This window comes from Peromyscus eremicus, chromosome 3, assembly GCF_949786415.1.
Source record: "Peromyscus eremicus chromosome 3, PerEre_H2_v1, whole genome shotgun sequence".
In the NCBI taxonomy this organism is placed as follows: Eukaryota; Metazoa; Chordata; class Mammalia; order Rodentia; family Cricetidae; genus Peromyscus; species Peromyscus eremicus.
Window position 1 is genome coordinate 42067460 of NC_081418.1, and position 18465 is coordinate 42085924.

General features: G+C 40.7%; 1 protein-coding gene across 1 annotated transcript in view; it reads right to left on the reverse strand.

Moving 5' to 3' along the window:
- Tmem209 (transmembrane protein 209) overlaps positions 1 to 18465 on the reverse strand; it is a 33988-nt gene that overhangs the window by 12903 nt on the left and 2620 nt on the right. Inside the window, exons 4-10 of the mRNA XM_059257510.1 lie at positions 18194 to 18325; positions 17403 to 17644; positions 14923 to 15124; positions 9991 to 10166; positions 8634 to 8705; positions 1705 to 1801; positions 295 to 420 (exon numbers count right to left, since the gene is read on the reverse strand). Coding sequence (XP_059113493.1) covers positions 295 to 420; positions 1705 to 1801; positions 8634 to 8705; positions 9991 to 10166; positions 14923 to 15124; positions 17403 to 17644; positions 18194 to 18325 — 1047 coding nt within the window. The remainder of the gene's footprint in view (positions 1 to 294; positions 421 to 1704; positions 1802 to 8633; positions 8706 to 9990; positions 10167 to 14922; positions 15125 to 17402; positions 17645 to 18193; positions 18326 to 18465) is intronic.

An 18465-nucleotide genomic window follows, 5' to 3' on the forward strand; every position in this document is an offset into this window, starting at 1 on the left:
GTTAGGAGTAGATGAGTGCAGCCTCTTAACTCATATTTACGTTTCTTACACAGAATAAAAATAATTAAAATATTCAGGGATAGTCCTCTGACACTTCTTAGTGTGCTAAATAGGTGACTGAAAAGGTGTTCAAGTATAAGCTTTAATTAACCCGTGCTTAAATATATACTTATAAAATAGAAGACCATAATTACATTTTTACTTTTTCAAAATATGTTTTTCCTTGTTATCTTTCATTTAAAAAATCCTAATATTGCAAAAGAGCTTTCATTTTTCCTCTTCAAATCAAGTTACCTTTGATTCTTTCAAACAAGTACTCCTGATTTGGTGTTAGGTCTAAATACTGCACAATTGCATTCAGAGTGGGGATTAGAGGAGCTTTGACCAGGGCGGCTTGCTTCAAGCTGGTAACACTCGCCTCTGTTAAAACACAAAGAACACAAATTCCTCACCACACAGACTTGCAGTGAACTTCAAAGTTCTCCCTCGCCTGTTTTCAAGTAGCTGGCTCCTTAATGCTGTCAAGGTTTCACACAAGTAGGTGATGTCTTCTTCACACTCTAGCTCACATTTCACCCTCTTCTCAGCACAAAGATGAGTAACTACTCCTATGCTGTGTTTCTGTCCCAGCACTAACTATTTCCTTCTACCAGTCTGTCCCATCTCATAAGAAAGAGCCCAACAAAGGCAGGGCTTCAGTCCTTGTTTTATAGTGCTACGCCATCCCAATGCCTAAAACAGTACCTGGCACATTGTAGGTCCTCAGGATTTGTTGAAAGAATAAAGGAGAGCAAGAATTCATCTTTCTTAAAAGATTTACTTTATAATTTAAAGATGTCTTGCCTACATGTATATCTGTGTACCACATATATACTTGGATGTCATCTAAGGCTGAAGAGGATGTCAGATCCCCAGGAACTGGAGTTACATTTGGTTGTGAGCTGCCATGGAGGTGATAGGAATTGAGCCTGGTCCTCTGGAAGAGCACAAGAACATCTTTCTGGCCCCTTATTTTTCAATGATTTTTAACCATGCCTATTTCTGTGTGTCTGTGTGTAAAGAGTGCAGGTGCCCATGGGAACCAGAGGTGTCAGATCTCTTGGAGCTGGAGTTACAGGTGGTTGGCGAGTACTGGAAACTGAACTCAGGTCCTCTGTCAGAGCACTATGTGCTCTTAATATTGAGTCATCATCTTTCCAGGCCAGAATGGGTAATATTGTAAAAGATGCATTTTGAGTATTAGTTGGGCATAAAAAGAAATAAAGTACATGGGTGAAACTTAAAAACATTATTTCCCGTGAAAGACATCAGTCACAAAGGACCACACACTGAGTGGCACCACAAACACAAACTATCCCGACAGGCCCATCTGCAGAGACAGGAACAGGCTGGCGCTTGTACACGGCCGAGGGAGTGTTGGAAAGGAGAGGGACTGCTGAATGGTGTGGGGTGATGAGACAGTATAAAATTAGCTGGGGTGATGGAGGGTTCAAGCCAAACCTATGGACTGTCCACTTTCAATAGGCAAATGGTACTGAAGGTAAGCATACCTCAAATAAAGCTGCTACATTTAAAAAACAATTACAAACGTTTCCTTCCTCACCTGAAGACAACGGAAGATGTTCCACAGCCCATTACAAGAAGCCGTTTTCTACTGAACTCATTTCCTGGAGTAAACCCCAGACAGAGTTCTGCTTCACATACCTCCTATCTGTAGTTCGGGACAGCCCATCCGTCTCATCTGAGTGCTGACAGACTCGATCTCTTGCACAAGTGGCACTAATATTGTCTCATTGATCCACTAGGAAGGAATGAAGAATAGCTTCTGTAGTTACCATTCCAAAGTGTTCTCAAATCATTACTTTTTTCCTTTTTCAGGCAACCTTTTGTCTTCCACTTGACTAACAGAATCATAAACCACGGAGGTGCTGAGAGAGCAGATATGCTCCCACGCACAAATCAAGCCACATTCTTAAGTCATATATGCTTTTCATTTCAGAAAATGTGAAACTTTCAACTAGATATCAATTTTTTTTCTAAATTCCTGTTTTTAAGATGGACATAGTGACTCATGCCTGTAATCTGAGTACTTGGGAGGTGAGGCAGGAGGATTGTTAGAAGTTTGAGACCAGCTGGCATATATATATCAAGGACCACATCAGCCAGAGCTACATTATAAGACCTGTCTCCAAAACAAAATACTTTCTGATTGCTATTCTTGACTGAAAGGAAACATGACCGTCCGTCTACATTCTAGAGGTAATTACTCACATATTACCATACCACTTATACTGGTTTATAATCAGTAAAACAGTTTTCAAACTAGGGTAACTGATTAACTCATTATAGGCTTGCCCATGACTAGCTGCAGACACAGATTTATTATATTTAAAAGCAGTTTGTAAATATTCCAGTATTTAAAGGTAATACTGTAAAGATTGGGGATTTCAAATTCCCCTTTCCATAGCTAGTATCAAACTAATCTGGAGGTGTGAAAAGGTTGCACAAAGGGAATCTCTGTCTGGTATGTTGTGTGTTACTGTTCTCTGTATCTGCAGTGACCCTGACCACTACTTTTGTTCCTAAGCTTTTGTTTAACTATGAAAGGATGAAAATGTTCCAGACGAAATACAAATTCACAATTCCTTATAACAAGTTTGAATCAGAAAACCTTTGAAAATTGAAAGCCCCTTTCTTTCTTTTTTATATTATTTTATTTTTAGTTGTGTGTGTGTGTGTGTGTGTGTGTGTGTGTGTGTGTGTGCCCGCGCACACGCGAGTAGAGGAGCTTTCTCAAGCAGGAGGCACTGGAAGCCCCTCAGCTGCAGCTACAGGTGATGTGAGCTGCCTGACATGGGTTCTTGGGACCAGACCCAGGTCCTCTGCAAGAGCATCCGTGTTCACAGCTGCTAACCCATCTCTCCAGCTCCGAAAGCCTGTCAAGTCTTTTCATTTTAAATGCTAGCATTTCAGTCTTGCTTGTAATGGAAGCATAACAATGTACAGTTCCAAGGACATCCTGTCACTTACTCATTCCTAACATTATTACATGCAAACAACTCGCTATCTACTCTCTGGTGCTAGCAAAACTGCCTAGTTAAAAGAGATACAGGCCTCATCCCCAGAAACTCTGACTGAGAATGATGGTACTGGACTCAAAATATTGCATGCATTTATTTATTTATTTATTTATTTATTTATTTATTTATTTATTTTCTTGTATTTTTTTTTTTTTCTTGAAACAGTGGCCCGTGATATAGCCGAAGCTAGTCTTAAACTCTCACCCTCTTGCCCCAGTCTCCTCAGAATGTATATAGGCATGTACTACCATACCTGGCTAGTTACCTCTCCCTCTTGATACCTTACTTAAAGCGTAATAATAAAACAAATTCTTCCAAGCCATGGAGGGGGAGTCAGTCTGTCACAGAACCTGGGACTCACAGACACTCTGAGAATGGGAGAAGAAAACCTGAGAAACCAGCATGCCTGTGTGTGGGAGTCGGTGTAAACAGTGGGGGGATTCTTGTCTAGGGAGGGAAGGAAACTGCATGAATAGCATCCAGCACATGAGAGTTTTCCCAGGGTCGCCTTCTTGTCTCCTCACAATTCTAGGTATGTAATGTACTGACAGAAAACCTTTTGGGGAAATAAAATTGAAAATTTGGAAAAGGGAAGAACTTAAAAACATGTTGTTCCTTTATTTTCTCTAACTACACTGATTAAACACGGAAAGGAATATACAATCCCAAGAAAGCAGATGCTGTGAGGTGACTGTCCTCTCTACCCCTCTGTGTGCACCTTGAACAGTCAATTCTAACAGAGGTGACTGCCCTCTCTACCCTATGTGCACCTTGAACAGTCAATTCTAACAGAGGTGACTGTCCTCTCGACCCCTGTGTGCATCATCACTTTTTGTTTTTTTGTTTTTTTTTTTTTTTTTTTTTGTTTTTTTTTGAAGACAGAGTTTCTCTGTGTAGTTTTGGTGCCTGTCCTGGATCTCGCTCTGTAGACCAGAACTCAGAGATCCCTCTGGCTCTGCCTCTCCAGTGCTGGGATTAAAGGCGTGCACCATCATTTTTAACAGTTAACTCTAACATTCTCATGAATAACCTCAGTTGATAGTCTGATACTGTCCAGCAACTGGCACAAGACACAACTTACATTTCTTCCTTCCTTCCTTTTTTTTTTTAAATTGTGTGTGTGTGTGTGTGTGTGTGTGTGTGTGTGTGACCAGAATCATAAGCCTACCCTACACTGACTGGAAACAGGTAAGCTCCCATCTCGGGACTGGCAGATCAGGTCTTTAGCCCCTAGGCCCCACCCATCGGGGCCCCAGGGACCAGACAGCTACCTTTCCCTGCCCCCCCACCAAAAACAAAAACAAAAACAAACAAACAAACAAAACAACCCCTATGAACCTAACAACCACTGGAGCCATAAGCATACCCTGTACCAACTAGGAACAACTGCTCCCTGAGAACCCACTAACACTGATTGGACTAAGCTGCTCCCAGAAAAACAGAGCCCAACAGCACCGATTTGACCAAGAATTCCTAGTGGACTAAGACTAACAATTAGAACCAGAGAGGCACCTTCAGACACAGAAACGGCCTACAATGAGCAGAGGAAGAGATGAGTAGACGCCAGTGCAAAAATACAGGCAACAACATAAAGACCTATATGACAACATCAGAACCTAGAGATTCTACACCTGCAAGACATGAACATACCAAGGCAGAAGAAGCAGAAGAAATCAATCCTAAAAATGACTTTAAGAAGATGATAGAGGCCCTTAAAGAGGAAATGAAAAACTCCCTTAAAGAGGAAATAAAAAATTCCCTTAAAGAAATGGAAGGAAAAACAAACAAAAAATTGGAAGAAATCAAAGAAAGCCAAGAAAAAGTAATTAAACAGATGAAGGAAATAGTTCAAGATTTGAAAATTGAAATTGAGACAATAATTTCTCAATTGAGAAAACACAAACTGAGGGAATGCTGGAAATAGAAATTCTGACAAAATGAACAGGAACTACAGAAACAAGCATAACCAACCAAATGCAAGAGATGGAACAGAGAATCTCTGACGTTGAAGACACAATAGAGAAAATAGATTCGTCAGTCAAAGAAAACACTAAAGACAAAAAAGTCATAACACAAAACGTCCAAGAAATTTGGGACACCATAAAAAGACCAAACCTAAGAATAATAGGGATAGAAGGAGAAGAATACCAACTCAAAGGCACAGAAAATATATTCAACAAAATCATAGAAGAAAACTTTCCTAACCTAAAGAAAGGAATACCTATGAAGATACAAGAAGCTTACAGAACACTGAATAGGCTGGATCCAAAAAAAAGTCCCCTCGCCCATAATAATCAAAACACTATAAACATATAGAACAAAGAAAAAATATTAAGAGCCGCAAAGGAAAAAGGCCAAGTAACATACAAAGGCAGACCCATCAGAATAATACCAGACTTCAATAGAGACTATGAAAGCCAGAAGGTCCTGGACAAATGTTATGCAGACACTAAGAGACCACGGATGCCAACCCAGACTATTATACCCAGCAAAACTCTCAATCACCATAGACGGAGTAAACAAAATATTTCATGATAAAACCAGATTTAAACAATACCTATCCACAAATCCAGCCCTACAGAAAGCACTAGAAGGAAAAATCCAACCTAAAGAAGCTAAACACACCCATGAAAACTCAGGCAATAGATAATTCCACATCAACAAATACCAAAGAAGGAAAACGCAACACTACCACAAAAAAATAACAGGAATTAACAATCATTAGATAAGAAAACAGGATCCATCCTTCTGCTGCATACAAGAAACACACCTTAACTTCAAAGACAGACACTATCTCAGAGTAAAGGGCTGCGAAAAGGCTTTCCAAGCAAATGGACCTAAGAAGCAAGCTGGTGTAACTATCCTAATATCTAATAAAATAGACTTCAAACTAAAATCAATCGAAAGAGATCAGGATGGACATTACATATTTATCATAGGAAAAATCCACCAAGATGAAGTCCCGATTCTGAACATTTATGCCCCAAATACAAAGTCACCCACACTCATAAAAGAAACATTACTAAAGCTTAAATCGCACATCAAACCCAACACATTAGCAGTGGGAAATTTCAACACACCACTCTCACCAAAAGACAGATCTACCAGACTGAAACTTAACAAAGAAATAAAGGACGTAACAAAAATGGCAAGCTTACCAAAAGCAATCTACAGATTCAATGCAATCCCCATCAAAATCCCAACACAATTCTTCACAGACTTGGAAAAAAAAATACTCAACTCCAAATATGGAAAAACAAAAGACCCAGGATCGCTAAAAGAATCCTATATAATAAAGCAACCTCTGGAGGCATCACCATCCCTGACCTCAAGTGCTACTATAGAGCTATAGTAATAAAAACAGCTTGGTACTGGCATAAAAACCGACATACAGACCAATGGAATCGAATTGAAGATCCTGACATTAATCCACACACATATGAACACCTGTTTTTGACAAAGAAGCCAAAACTATACAATAGGAAAAAAAAAGCATCTTCAACAAATGGTGCTGGCATAACTGGATGTCAATATGTAAAAGATTACAAATAGATCCATATTTGTCACCATGCACAAAACTCAAGTCCAAATGGATCAAAGACCTCAACATAAATCCAGTTACACTAAACTTGATAGAAGAGAAAGTAGGAAGTACTCTTGAACGCATTGGCCCAGGAGATCACTTTTTTTTTTTTTTTTTTATTATGTATACAGGAGAGGGTGCCAGATCTCATTACAGATGGTAGTGAGCCACCATGTGGGTGCTGGGAATTGAACTCAGGACCTCTGGAAGAGCAGTCAGTGCTCTTAACCACTGAGCCATCTCTCCAGCCCCAGGAGATCACTTTTTTTTTTTTTTTTTCTGGAGCTGAGGACCGAACCCAGGGCCTTGTGCTTGCTAGGTAAGCACTCTACCACTGAGCTAAATCCCCAACCCCAGGAGATCACTTTTTAAACATAACATCAGCAGCACAGACACTGAGAACAACAATTAATAAATGGGACCTCTTGAAACTGAGAAGCTTTTGTAGGGCAAAAGACACGGTCATTAATACAAAAAGACAGCCTACAGAATGGGAAAACACCTTCACCAACCCCACATCTGACAGAGGACTGATCTCCAAAGTATATAAAGAACTCAAGAAACTAGACTCAAAATACTGAACAATCCAATTAAAAAGTGGGCTAAAGAGCTAAACAGAGAATTCTCAAAAGAAGAATCTCAAATGGCTGAAAGACATTTAAGGAAATGCTCAACATCCTTAATCATCAGAGAAATGCAAATCAAAACGACTCTGAGATACCACCTTACACCTGTCAGAACGGCCATGATCAAAAACACTAATGACAGTCACGTTGGAGAGGATGCAGAGCAAAGGGAACACTCCTCCACTGTTGGTGGGAGTGTAAACTTGTACAACCACTGTGGAAATCAGTATGGCGGTTTCTCAGAAAATTGGGAATCAATCTACCTCAAGACCCAGCCATACCACTCTTGGGCATATACCCAAGGAATGCTCCATCATACCACAAAGATACATGCTCAACTATGTTCATAGCAGCACTATTTGTAATAGCCAGAACCTGGAAACAACCCAGATGCCTGTCAACTGAAGAATGGATTAAGAAAATGTGGCACAGATACACAATGGAGTACTACACAGCAGAGAAAAACAATGACAGCATGAAATTTGCAGGAAAATGGATGGGACTAGAAAATATCATCCTGAGTGAGGTAACCCAAACCCAGAAGAACAAACATGGTATGTACTCACTCATAAGTGGATACTAGATACTAGATACTAAAGCAAAGAACAATCAGACTGCAACCCACAGAACCAGGGAGACTATATGGCAGGGGGGACCCTAGGATGACTGTGGCTTATAACTTTTGGTTTTACTCAATCACTGGGCAAGCCTCAATGAAACATTTCACTATTAGGATAAGAATTTGTACTGTATCAAGCTGATAATAGAAAATAAATAAATAAATAAATAAATAAATAAATAAATAAAATGAAAAAAATTTGAATGGAAAAAAAAAAAGTAGTTGACCAATGTATAATGGACTCCACAGTTTGTCTGTGTGCTTTTATTTGGTTACAGTTGGTGTTTTGTTTGGGGTGGTATTTTATCTTATTTCCTTGGTTTTGTTGTTGTATTGGTTTTCTGTTTGTTTTTTGAGAAAGAACTTAAAGTTATATGGATAAGGAGGGGGAGAGGATCAGGAAGGACTTGGGAGAGGGGAAGAATATGATAAAAATTTATTTAAAGTTAAAAATTGTTTTAAATAATAAAAATTTAATAAGAATTTAAAAAAAGATTTATTTATTTTAATTTTATGTGTGTGTTCATATGCATGTATATATGCCTACCAGAATGTATGTATGTTTGGTGCCCATGGAGATCAAAAGAGGGCAAAACAGATCTCCTGGAACTAGAGTTATAGGTGGTTGTGAGTCATCATGTGGGTGATGGGAATCGAACCTGGGTCCTCTGGAAGAGCAGCCAGTGCTCTTAACCACTGAACCATCACTCCAGTCCACAACTTACATTTCTAAACTTGGCTGTCCATGAATCCATGTGGTCAAGAAGCTGTCTATTCATAGTGACTCTCGCCCAGACCTGTTTAAAAGAAAAAAAAAAAAAAAAAAAAAAAAGGCCCTTCAGATACACTAATATTCATTTAATTAGCATTTAGTAATTTTATTACAAACTCATGGTTGTTGATCATGAACAAATACGTCTTTAAAAGTTCCTTATTCTGGCCGGGCGGTGGTGGCGCACGCCTTTAATCCCAGCACTCGGGAGGCAGAGGCAGGAGGATCTCTGTGAGTTCGAGGCCAGCCTCGACTACAGAGCGAGATCCAGGAAAGGCGCAAAGCTACACAGAGGAAACCCTGTCTCAAAAAACCAAAACAAAATAAAACAAAAAAAAGTTCCTTATTCTGGCCAGGCGGTGGTGGGAAGCAGAGCCAGACAGATCTCTATGAGTTTGAGGCCTATAGAGCAAGATCCAGGACAGGCACCAAAACAACACAGAGAAACCCTGTCTTGAAAAAACAGAAAATTCCTTATTCTGGTAGATTAGAGTGTCTGTGTGTTTTGCTTTCAAGCACAAAGTAAAAATATAAAACCCCATATCTGATATTAAATGGATGAAGAACAGACTGGCAAATGCACGTATTTTAAAAGCAATGGTCTGGCATATTGAGAATTTTTTAATTATTTATTTTTATTTTATGTACATTGGTGTTTTGCCTCACATGTCTGTTTTGAGGATGTCAGATCTCTGGAACTGGAGTTACGGAGAGTTGTGAGCTGCCATGTGGGTACTGGGAACTAAACCAGGGTCCTCTGGAACAGCAGCCAGTGCTCTTAACTGCTGAGCCATCTCTCCAGCCCCGAGAATTTCTTTTTATTTTTTTTTTGGTTTTTAAGACAGGGTTTCTCTGTGTAGCTTTGCGCCTTTCCTGGAACTCACTTTGGAGAACAGGCTGGCCTCGAACTCAGAGATCCGCCTGCCTCTGCCTCCCGAGTGCTGGGATTAAAGGCGTGCGCCACCACCGCCCGGCTTTTCTTTTTCTTTTTTATTTGGTGCAGTGCTAAGGATGAACCATAGGGCCTGTGCATGCTATACAAGTAGGTACTCTACAACTGAGTTAATACCTAGCTGTTGAGAACCTTTTTTCTAATGATTGTAGAAAGGTATTTTAGGCAGGACAGTTTAGTCAATTATGTATCATAAACTGTAAAAATTTCAATGACAAAAGCTATTCCACAAATGAATATAATTTATATTTCTAACCAGTAAAAGTAAAGATCATAGGGAAAAAGTTTTCTAGAGATAAACTATTTTCTAGCAATCTGAAAATCATAATATATGAAATCATTTTTATTTTCCCTTTACCTCTTCTGCAGCTTGCTTAGAACTGAGATCAGCTTCATCTTTGTTAGCACATGGGGCCTGAGACCTACAGGCCAGCTGATATTGAAACTTCTTTAAGGTTTGTGCATAGTCCCCCACAGAACGACTGTAATTCCAGAAAGTAGGGCTGGTAGAAGGGGAGGTAGAATCTGGGCTTCCTGCAATGAAAAATGGAAGAGTTTGAGTTCTTATAGTAACTTTTTATGTAGCAGTAGCTCAGGGACACTGGGTATCTAGGAACTAGGCAACTTCTGACAGTACTCAAGGAGTCAGAAGACAAGCACTCCCCTACAGTACTCAAGGAACCAGAAGACAAGCACTCCCCACAGTACTCAAGGAACCAGAAGACAAGCACTCCCCACAGTACTCAAGGAACCAGAAGACAAGCACTCCCCACAGTACTCAAGGAACCAGAAGACAAGCACTCCCCACAGTACTCAAGGAACCAGAAGACAAGCACTCCCCTACAGTACTCAAGGAACCAGAAGACAAGCACTCCCCACAGTACTCAAGGAACCAGAAGACAAGCACTCCCCACAGTACTCATGGAACCAGAAGACAAGCACTCCCCACAGTACTCAAGGAACCAGAAGACAAGCACTCCCCACAGTACTCAAGGAACCAGAAGACAAGCACTCCCCACAGTACTCAAGGAGTCAGAAGATAAACCCAGAAGCATCTCCCCTGGCCCCCAACATTGTCTTCTCTTTGGAGCTCACTGGTTAGAAATTAAAAAGAACATAAAAGAATATTACTAAGCACTATCAACTTAAGAGGCCTAAGAATTATGAATAGTTGGAAGAGTCTTGTTTCTTTCTGTTGTAAAATTAAGCTTGTTATTCTCTAAGACGGTTAATGATCAGGAAGACCAAATGTTTGGAAGCTCCTCTGAACGGAGTTAACAGCAGCACTGTTAAAAAGCCTTTCTGAACTTCAGGCTATACAAATTGTGTTTCCCATGGTACCCTGTAGTAATTCCTGTGTTGATTAAAACTATCTGTGAAATTTATGAACTGCCATCTAGGAGTCCCTTGCCATCAGGGCCTCCTCTTACTTAAGGCCCTTACTGCACTTAAGGATTAGTCAGTCTGCACTCCCCAAGAAAAGCTAAGTTCTTTTACAGCAGGAATGACTTCTCTTCCACCAGCATGTAGCACAGCTAACAAACGAGTCCTCAGTAACAAGTGTACTTATGAAGGGCTTATTCTTTCAGAGTCTGAGACAAGGTTTCCATCCAGCCTGCCCAGAATACACAAAACCCTGCTAAAACTGAAAAGTAAACAACAAAAATCACACAAATTACTAGCAAATGAGACCCCAAGCATAAAAATCAATTGCAAAAGTGGAGGAATTTAGTCTCTAAGAATTTCAGATAATTGAACTGTTTGATCAACTCTGAAAAAGTGGGTTTAACATCACTGAGGTAGCCGGGCAGTGGTGGTGCACACCTTTAATCCCAGCACTCGGGAGGCAGAGGCTGGCGGATCTCTGTGAGTTCGAGGCCAGCTTGGGCTACAGAATGAGATCCAGGACAGGTTCCAAAGCTACACAGAGAAACCCTGTCTTGAAAAAAAGACAAAAACAACAACAACAACAACAACAAAATCAAGCATATTTGAGAGAAGCTAAACTCTGAGTCCAAAGTGACTAAAAACAGCCTCGCTGAGAGATAAACAAGGTTGTTCTTTATAGAAGAATACCAGATGACTCAATGTGGAAGGAACCCACGAGCAAGTCTCCATTTGCAATCATCTTTGCATTGATCCATTTCGGCAAGCTCTCTGGTGGATCACTGCAGCCAGGGTGGCTGGGAGCAAGAAATCAAAGGGAAACTACTGCGAAGGAACCTGCTTCCAACCACGGTGACCAAGAGATGCGATTCTCTATCAGCGGAGACCAGTGTGTCACACACCTCCTAATCTAATCCACAGAGACAAGCCACCAAGCTGTGTTCCTACCAGAAAACATCTGAAGTTAACGCTTACGAAACAACTGGACAAAACCCAATTTTCACAACAGCCTGATGTCTTTAAAAATATGTCATAAAGATACACATACACGCACCTAGGTTAAAGAAGGCAAAAGAAATGCAACTAAATGGAGCGGCCTGCATCAGTAAAAGAAAAGAGTAAAAAAGTAAGTTCTGCCGGGCAGTGGTGGTGCACGCCTTTAATCCCAGAACTCGGGAGGCAGAGGCAGGCGGATCTCTGTGAGTTCGAGTCCAGCCTGGTCTACAGAGCAAGATCCAGGACAGGCACCAAAGCCACACAGAGAAACCCTGTCTCGAAAAACAAAAACAAAAACCAAAAAAAAGGGAAAAAGTAAGTTCTTTTTTGGGGGAAAAAGGTCATCACTGGGTCAACTGTATTAATGTGTCTGAGTTAGAGAGGTATCAAAAGTAAGAAATGAATTTTGAAGTTATAGAGAAAATGTCCTGTTCTCAAGAGACATGTGGAATACTAAGGGAAAAAGTGTCACAGTCTACAATTTGTTTTAAATGACTCAGCAAAACCTCTCAGGCATGCATGAGGAAGAGAGACTATGAATGTGTGAATGTCTGCCTAGCTTCTCACTCTTGGAAAACTGAGTTGGGAATATGGAACTGGAATTATCTATATAGACTATTTGTTAGTTGTATGTTATGAGAACCTAAAATATGATACCTAAGTAACAATAGCATGCCCAGTACTCAGATATTAATTCTTTTTTTTGGTATTTTGAGACAGGGTTTCTCCGTGTAGCCCTGTCTGTCCTGGATCTCACTCTGTAGACCAGGCTGGCCTCGAACTCACAGAGATCCGCCTGGCTCTGCCTCCCAAACACTGGGATTAAAGGCATGTACCACCACTGCCCTGCCAGATATTAACTCCTAAATATCATTCTCCTCAAGAGAACCCAGTCTTACGAAAAGCGGAGCGACTCCAGGGCCAGCCAGGGAGAGTCCAGAACGACTCTCTATTATTGTGTGGTTTTAGACAGTGGGGGGTAGAGAAGACAGGAAAAACGGGAAAGACAGGGTACAGATGGGTAAGACAATGTTTAAAGAAAGACATCAAGAATACAGAAGTCTTTTCTTTTTTTTGAGACAGGATCTCACTCTGTAGCCCTACCAAATGTCTTAGACTCACTAAGTAGACCAGACTGGTCTGTAACTCACAGAGATCCACATGCCTCTACAGTGGAGAGGTGAAATTAAAGGAGTGCCACCACATCCAGCCAAAAATAAATCTTAAAGAAGAAAAAAAGAGTCAAGTCATTATGGGCTATTGATGTCAGCCAGTCCTAGGGAAGCCGAGGTTAAGTTGATCCCTGGGGCAGCTGGCAGGCCAGCTAACTTAACTGCCAAGTTTCAGGCCAATGACAGATCCCATGTCAAAAACCAAAGTGAACAGCACCCAAGGAAGGGGCATCTGAGACTAACCATACGTACACACATGAATCCCCATACACAAATGCACGGGGGGAAATATATGTGGGATGATACAATTAGAAAGTCCCATACACACAGGCCTAGCACTCAGGAGACTGCGTCAGGAACACTGTAAGTTTGAAGATTGCCTAGACGACATAATGAATTCCAAGCCAGCCTGCATGACTGTCTCAAAAGCACAAAGACATAAAAATCCCCATGAGAACACAGCAATAATTTTGAAAAGAATTTTAAACCAATGTTAAAAGCAGCATTAAAATTTGTAACAGGAGATTTACATAGCCTGAGAGCAAGGAGGTTTGCAAAAATTTTGTATTAATTTATGCCGACTATTTAAATCACGTAAAGCCTAAGAACACAGCAGAATGGTTAAAAGTACAGACACACCAGGCAAAGAGCTAGAGAGCAGAATTTAGAGTGCATGTTCTTTTCAATGTGTCAGAACCATTTATACAAAAGTGACCAGAGAGCCTCCAAGCAAGTCTAAGATTAAAAAGCCTTCCCTACACAGGGAAAGAAGAGAAACCTCAACATTAATAGATATGGATCAGAATCTCTAACCGCAGCACAATTAACTTAGGAAGAAATAAAGATAACTAGGTCTTGTCTGGCTTGACAGTGAAAAGCAATAGCAATAACACTTACAAACATCGATAACAATACTTCTAAATGGGAGAGAAAAAAGAAATGAAAAATATCTGAAATCATAAAAGATATGTATCAATTGTTCTTTGTGCTACTCTATAATTTTCAGTACACTTCAAATAGCTCAAAATTTCAAAAAAGAAGAAAGTAACAAGATAATATTGATTTGTTTCTTTGACATTTGTGGCACTTGCAGGCAGAATTAAATTAAAAACCCCTAGAGAGATTTCAAGCGACACAAAGAGCCATGCTCCAATAACTTGGCTTCTTCACCACGGCCACGCTTTTGCACCTAATGCGCTTTCTGTGGAAGTTCCTGGGGGGAAATCATTACTCAGTTCAATAACCTAATTTGGTTTCAAATAATTGACTTTGTAATAATCAAATCCACCTCAAACAGATTAAGACTTGCTAACACTGTTTCCCTAGGTAAACTATAGGCTTTAAGGGATTATTAAGAGACAAATTTTAAAATGTTACTAAAAAACAAACAAACAAACAAACAACAACAAAAACCCAGTAGCACTTTTAGGAGCAATATTTCTCCATCTCCCCACCCTTTCACCTCCACCATGCACATCAGTCTTCCAGAAAGACTAGTAGAGAACTATCATTTGAATAAGCTTTGCTACACACTGCTTGAAAACACACACAGCCACAATTTAGGGAAATTCTAGCTTGTGTGAAGGGCTTTTAAATTTACCACAGAGAAAGATTCAAGATTGCTCAGGTCAACTATGTTTTACCTCCTAAGTTTAACAGCTAATGTGCTATCAGTTTAAGGATTGTGTAAAGTGACAACAAAAATAACGTGTATCAGATGTAAACAAACTCGTTACCCAGCTTGACTCTGTGCTGCTTCTCCTCCTCACTCCTGAGGAAAGTGTCCAGAGTGCGCAGGTCTGTCATGTAGTCTTCTTTGTCAGTGGGTGAGTTATAGACCGTGGGGGAGGAACGGTAACGAGACCTCACCCCACTGCTCTCCACTGGGCCCACAGTGGTAGGGTATGGAGAAGAAGGAGACAGACTAAAGCTTGCCAACTGCACAAAAGGAAAGAACGGGGTTTACTTCCAATTGAAGTCCAAACATTCATGTTTGATTTTTAAAAGTAATACATGCAAGCTATCTCTGAAATGCTGGCACGGAGGAGGAGGAGGAGGAGGCAAGAGGGCTGAGTTCAAGACCAGCCTCTGCTACATGGGCAACGTGAGGCCAGCCTGGCTGCATGAGGCTCTATCTAAACACAACACAACAGAGGCCAGGAAGACGGCTTAGCAGGTAAAGGTGCTTGCCACCCAAAGATACAAGCCTGACAACCCGAGTTTGAGTCACACTAATAAAATAAAAATTATCTTGAGTAATTTTTCAGTCTTGAAATGTATTTAGAAAAAACTGTGGTTGCATATAATCCCAGTATTTGGGAGATGAAGGCATCAGGTTCAAGGTTCATCATCCTCAGCTACACCGTGAGTCTGATGCTAGCTTGCACTACATGAAACTGCCTATATCTCAAAAAAGAAAAGAAAAAGAAAAAGCTACACTACAGCCTGCAATCCCGACTATGCTGGGATGGATGGCTAAGACAGGAGGATCCTAAGTGCAAGGCCTGACTGGGAAACACATGGACATGGACACTACATAAAATAAATTTTTAAAAATTATTTTTCATTATGTTCTATGCATTTACATTTCTTTTGAGTTTTTGGCTGTTATGAACATCACTGTACATAAATCCTTGCCTGAATTTTTGATAACTTTAAAAATTAATTTTGATTACATTTACTCATGGGGGCGGGTGTGTGTGTCTGCATGCAACGCTAGTGTGTGCCATAGGGCGGCTGGTGTGCCTGTGGGAGGACAGCCTTTTGGAGTTGCTTCCCTCCTCCTACCATGTGAGGCCTGGGTCAGACTCATGTCCTCAGGCTGGGGGCACTCCTCTACCTGCAGGGCCCGCTTGCCGGTCCTTCTGCCTCTTTAGGGCACACTCCTCAAACTGAAATGATCTGGCCAGAGCAGATCACCCTTTTAGACACTCACTTGCATCCATTAAATAAAAGTGTTACCGTAAGTCATATTCCTGTCAGGAAAGGACAGGGGATCTGTTTTGGTATATGTTCATCAATATTACTACTTTAAAACGTTTGTTTCATGTAGAAGAACTTCTCTTTTCATCAGATTTACAAAACAAGAACTTTATTCACTGAGCCATCTCCCTGGCCTAGAAACTTTCCAGGCCGGCCTAGTCTACAGAGAGAGTTCCAGGACAGCCAGGGCTACACAGAGAAACCCTGACTCAAAAAAAACAAAAACAAAACAAACAAAACCAAAAAGCCATACTCAGGAGGGCAAAGAATATAATCAAAATATATTCTATAAATTTTTTTAAACAAAAAGAAAAAAACCTATTATTTTCTTAAAAAAAAAAAAAAAAAAAAATCTGGAGCTGGAGTGGATTAAGAGCACTGACTGCTCTTCCAGAGAACCCAGGTTCAATTCCCATCACCCACATGGCAGCTCACAACTGTCTGTGACTCCAGTTCCAGGGGATCCAACATACTCACACAGACAAATGTGCACATAAAATAAAAATAAACAAATGAATAAATAATCCACACTAGCCTGTGGATTATGAATTATAACCACACATTTCTCACAGCATTTAACTTCTACAAAATTAAAAAATTCTACTCCCTAACATTGGATAACTAGTAGCATGGAATTTCCTTCTGCAACAGTTAGGTGACAGGCTGAGACAGGCTGCTGCTTTCTTCTGGGCCACCTTCTTCTGACCAGTAACTAGAGAAGCTAGCCTAACATGATAGTCAGGGCTTCTGATAGACTGCTTCTCTTCTGAGCCTTTCTTGCAGCCGTATGGCTTACAGAATTTAAATTTCAACCTACAACTTTTGCTAGTAATACCCTAAAAATTTAGACCAGCACTGACATTACTACGGAATTTAAAGATTTCTACCCTCGACAAAGCAAGTGTCCATACTCCAGAACCAAACCACATAAGAGGATCAGACATGATACAAAGTGTTAAAATTCTACAAGAGAAAGCGAAGCTTTCACACAAAAAAGCTCTAAAGGGAAAATATGCATAAAAGAAACCAAAGTTTCAAATTATTTCAAGACTTGAAACCAGCTGGTGTCTGTCATGTTTTGTCATCTTCAAAAGCGCTCATGTTAGGATGTTGTCTAAAGAACTTCGGACTGAGTGACAGGACACTTGGTTTCTGTTCTTGGCTCTCACTCGGTGATTTGAGTGCAACTCCCAATTCTAAAATAGCACTACTGGCCGACAAGACGAGTCATTACCTTATTATAACCACTGAGTGGAGAGTAGGTCACAGCAGGGCTATAGGAACCACTGCCACCTGACGACAGACCTTGCAGTTGAGGGCTGTACCCAGTCATGCAGCTGGCGGCAAACTTGGGACTGGGACTGGGGGAACGAGACGGGCTATAACTCAATACACTCTGACCCTGGATTGAAGGGGAAGGTGGCGAGGGAGGGACTTGGGTGGCTGCCAGATCCCGGGGAGGTGTAGTCTGCACGACTAGAAGGAAGAGAACAGAAATCACACACACAATAGATGCTTAAATGAAAACACAAAGTTAAAAATTAGGGCTTGCTCTGTAATTCAGGCTGGCCTTGACCTTAAGCTCTTCCCACCTCAGTCTCTTGAGTATAAACACAATTATGAAAACAGATTTGCTGGGCGGTGGTGGCGCACGCCTTTAATCCCAACAGTTGGGAGGCAGAGGCAGGGGGATCTCTGAATTTGAGGCCAGGCCAGCTTGGACAGCCAGGGCTACATAGAGACATCAAAAGAAAGTAACAGAAGGGTCTGGCTAGTAAATTACATGAAGCATTATTATAGAAACACAACTAATCAGTTGTTTACAATTTCCACAATGCTCAAAACAGTGTAACATAGTTCCATGAAGTTGTCTGATATTCCACTCAATTCATACAAATAACAATGATAATCACATGACCATTTTCTATAGATTGGCTCAATGTAATAGATGGCCTTCTAGCTCAGAGTCTATGAAAAGGAAAGCTAAGGAGGAGGACCACTGCCTTCTCCCCACTCCACACTCACCGGCCGTTTTCAGCCCTAACCGCGCTTGCTGTCCAGGGCTAACCACCAGACTTGTCGGTGCTACAGTATATTTGAAATATCTCCAAAAATCAAATAAGGCATTAAGACTGAAGAGAGATGCCAGGGCAAGTTCTGGAAGAAAACAACAACTATTATTAAAAGTATTCTCTTTATTTACTTGTGGGGTGGGGGTGGGGGATGTGGAGGTCAGAGGACAACTTGGGGTTCTTTTCTTTCACCACATTTGGTTCTGGAGAATCAAACTCAGGTCA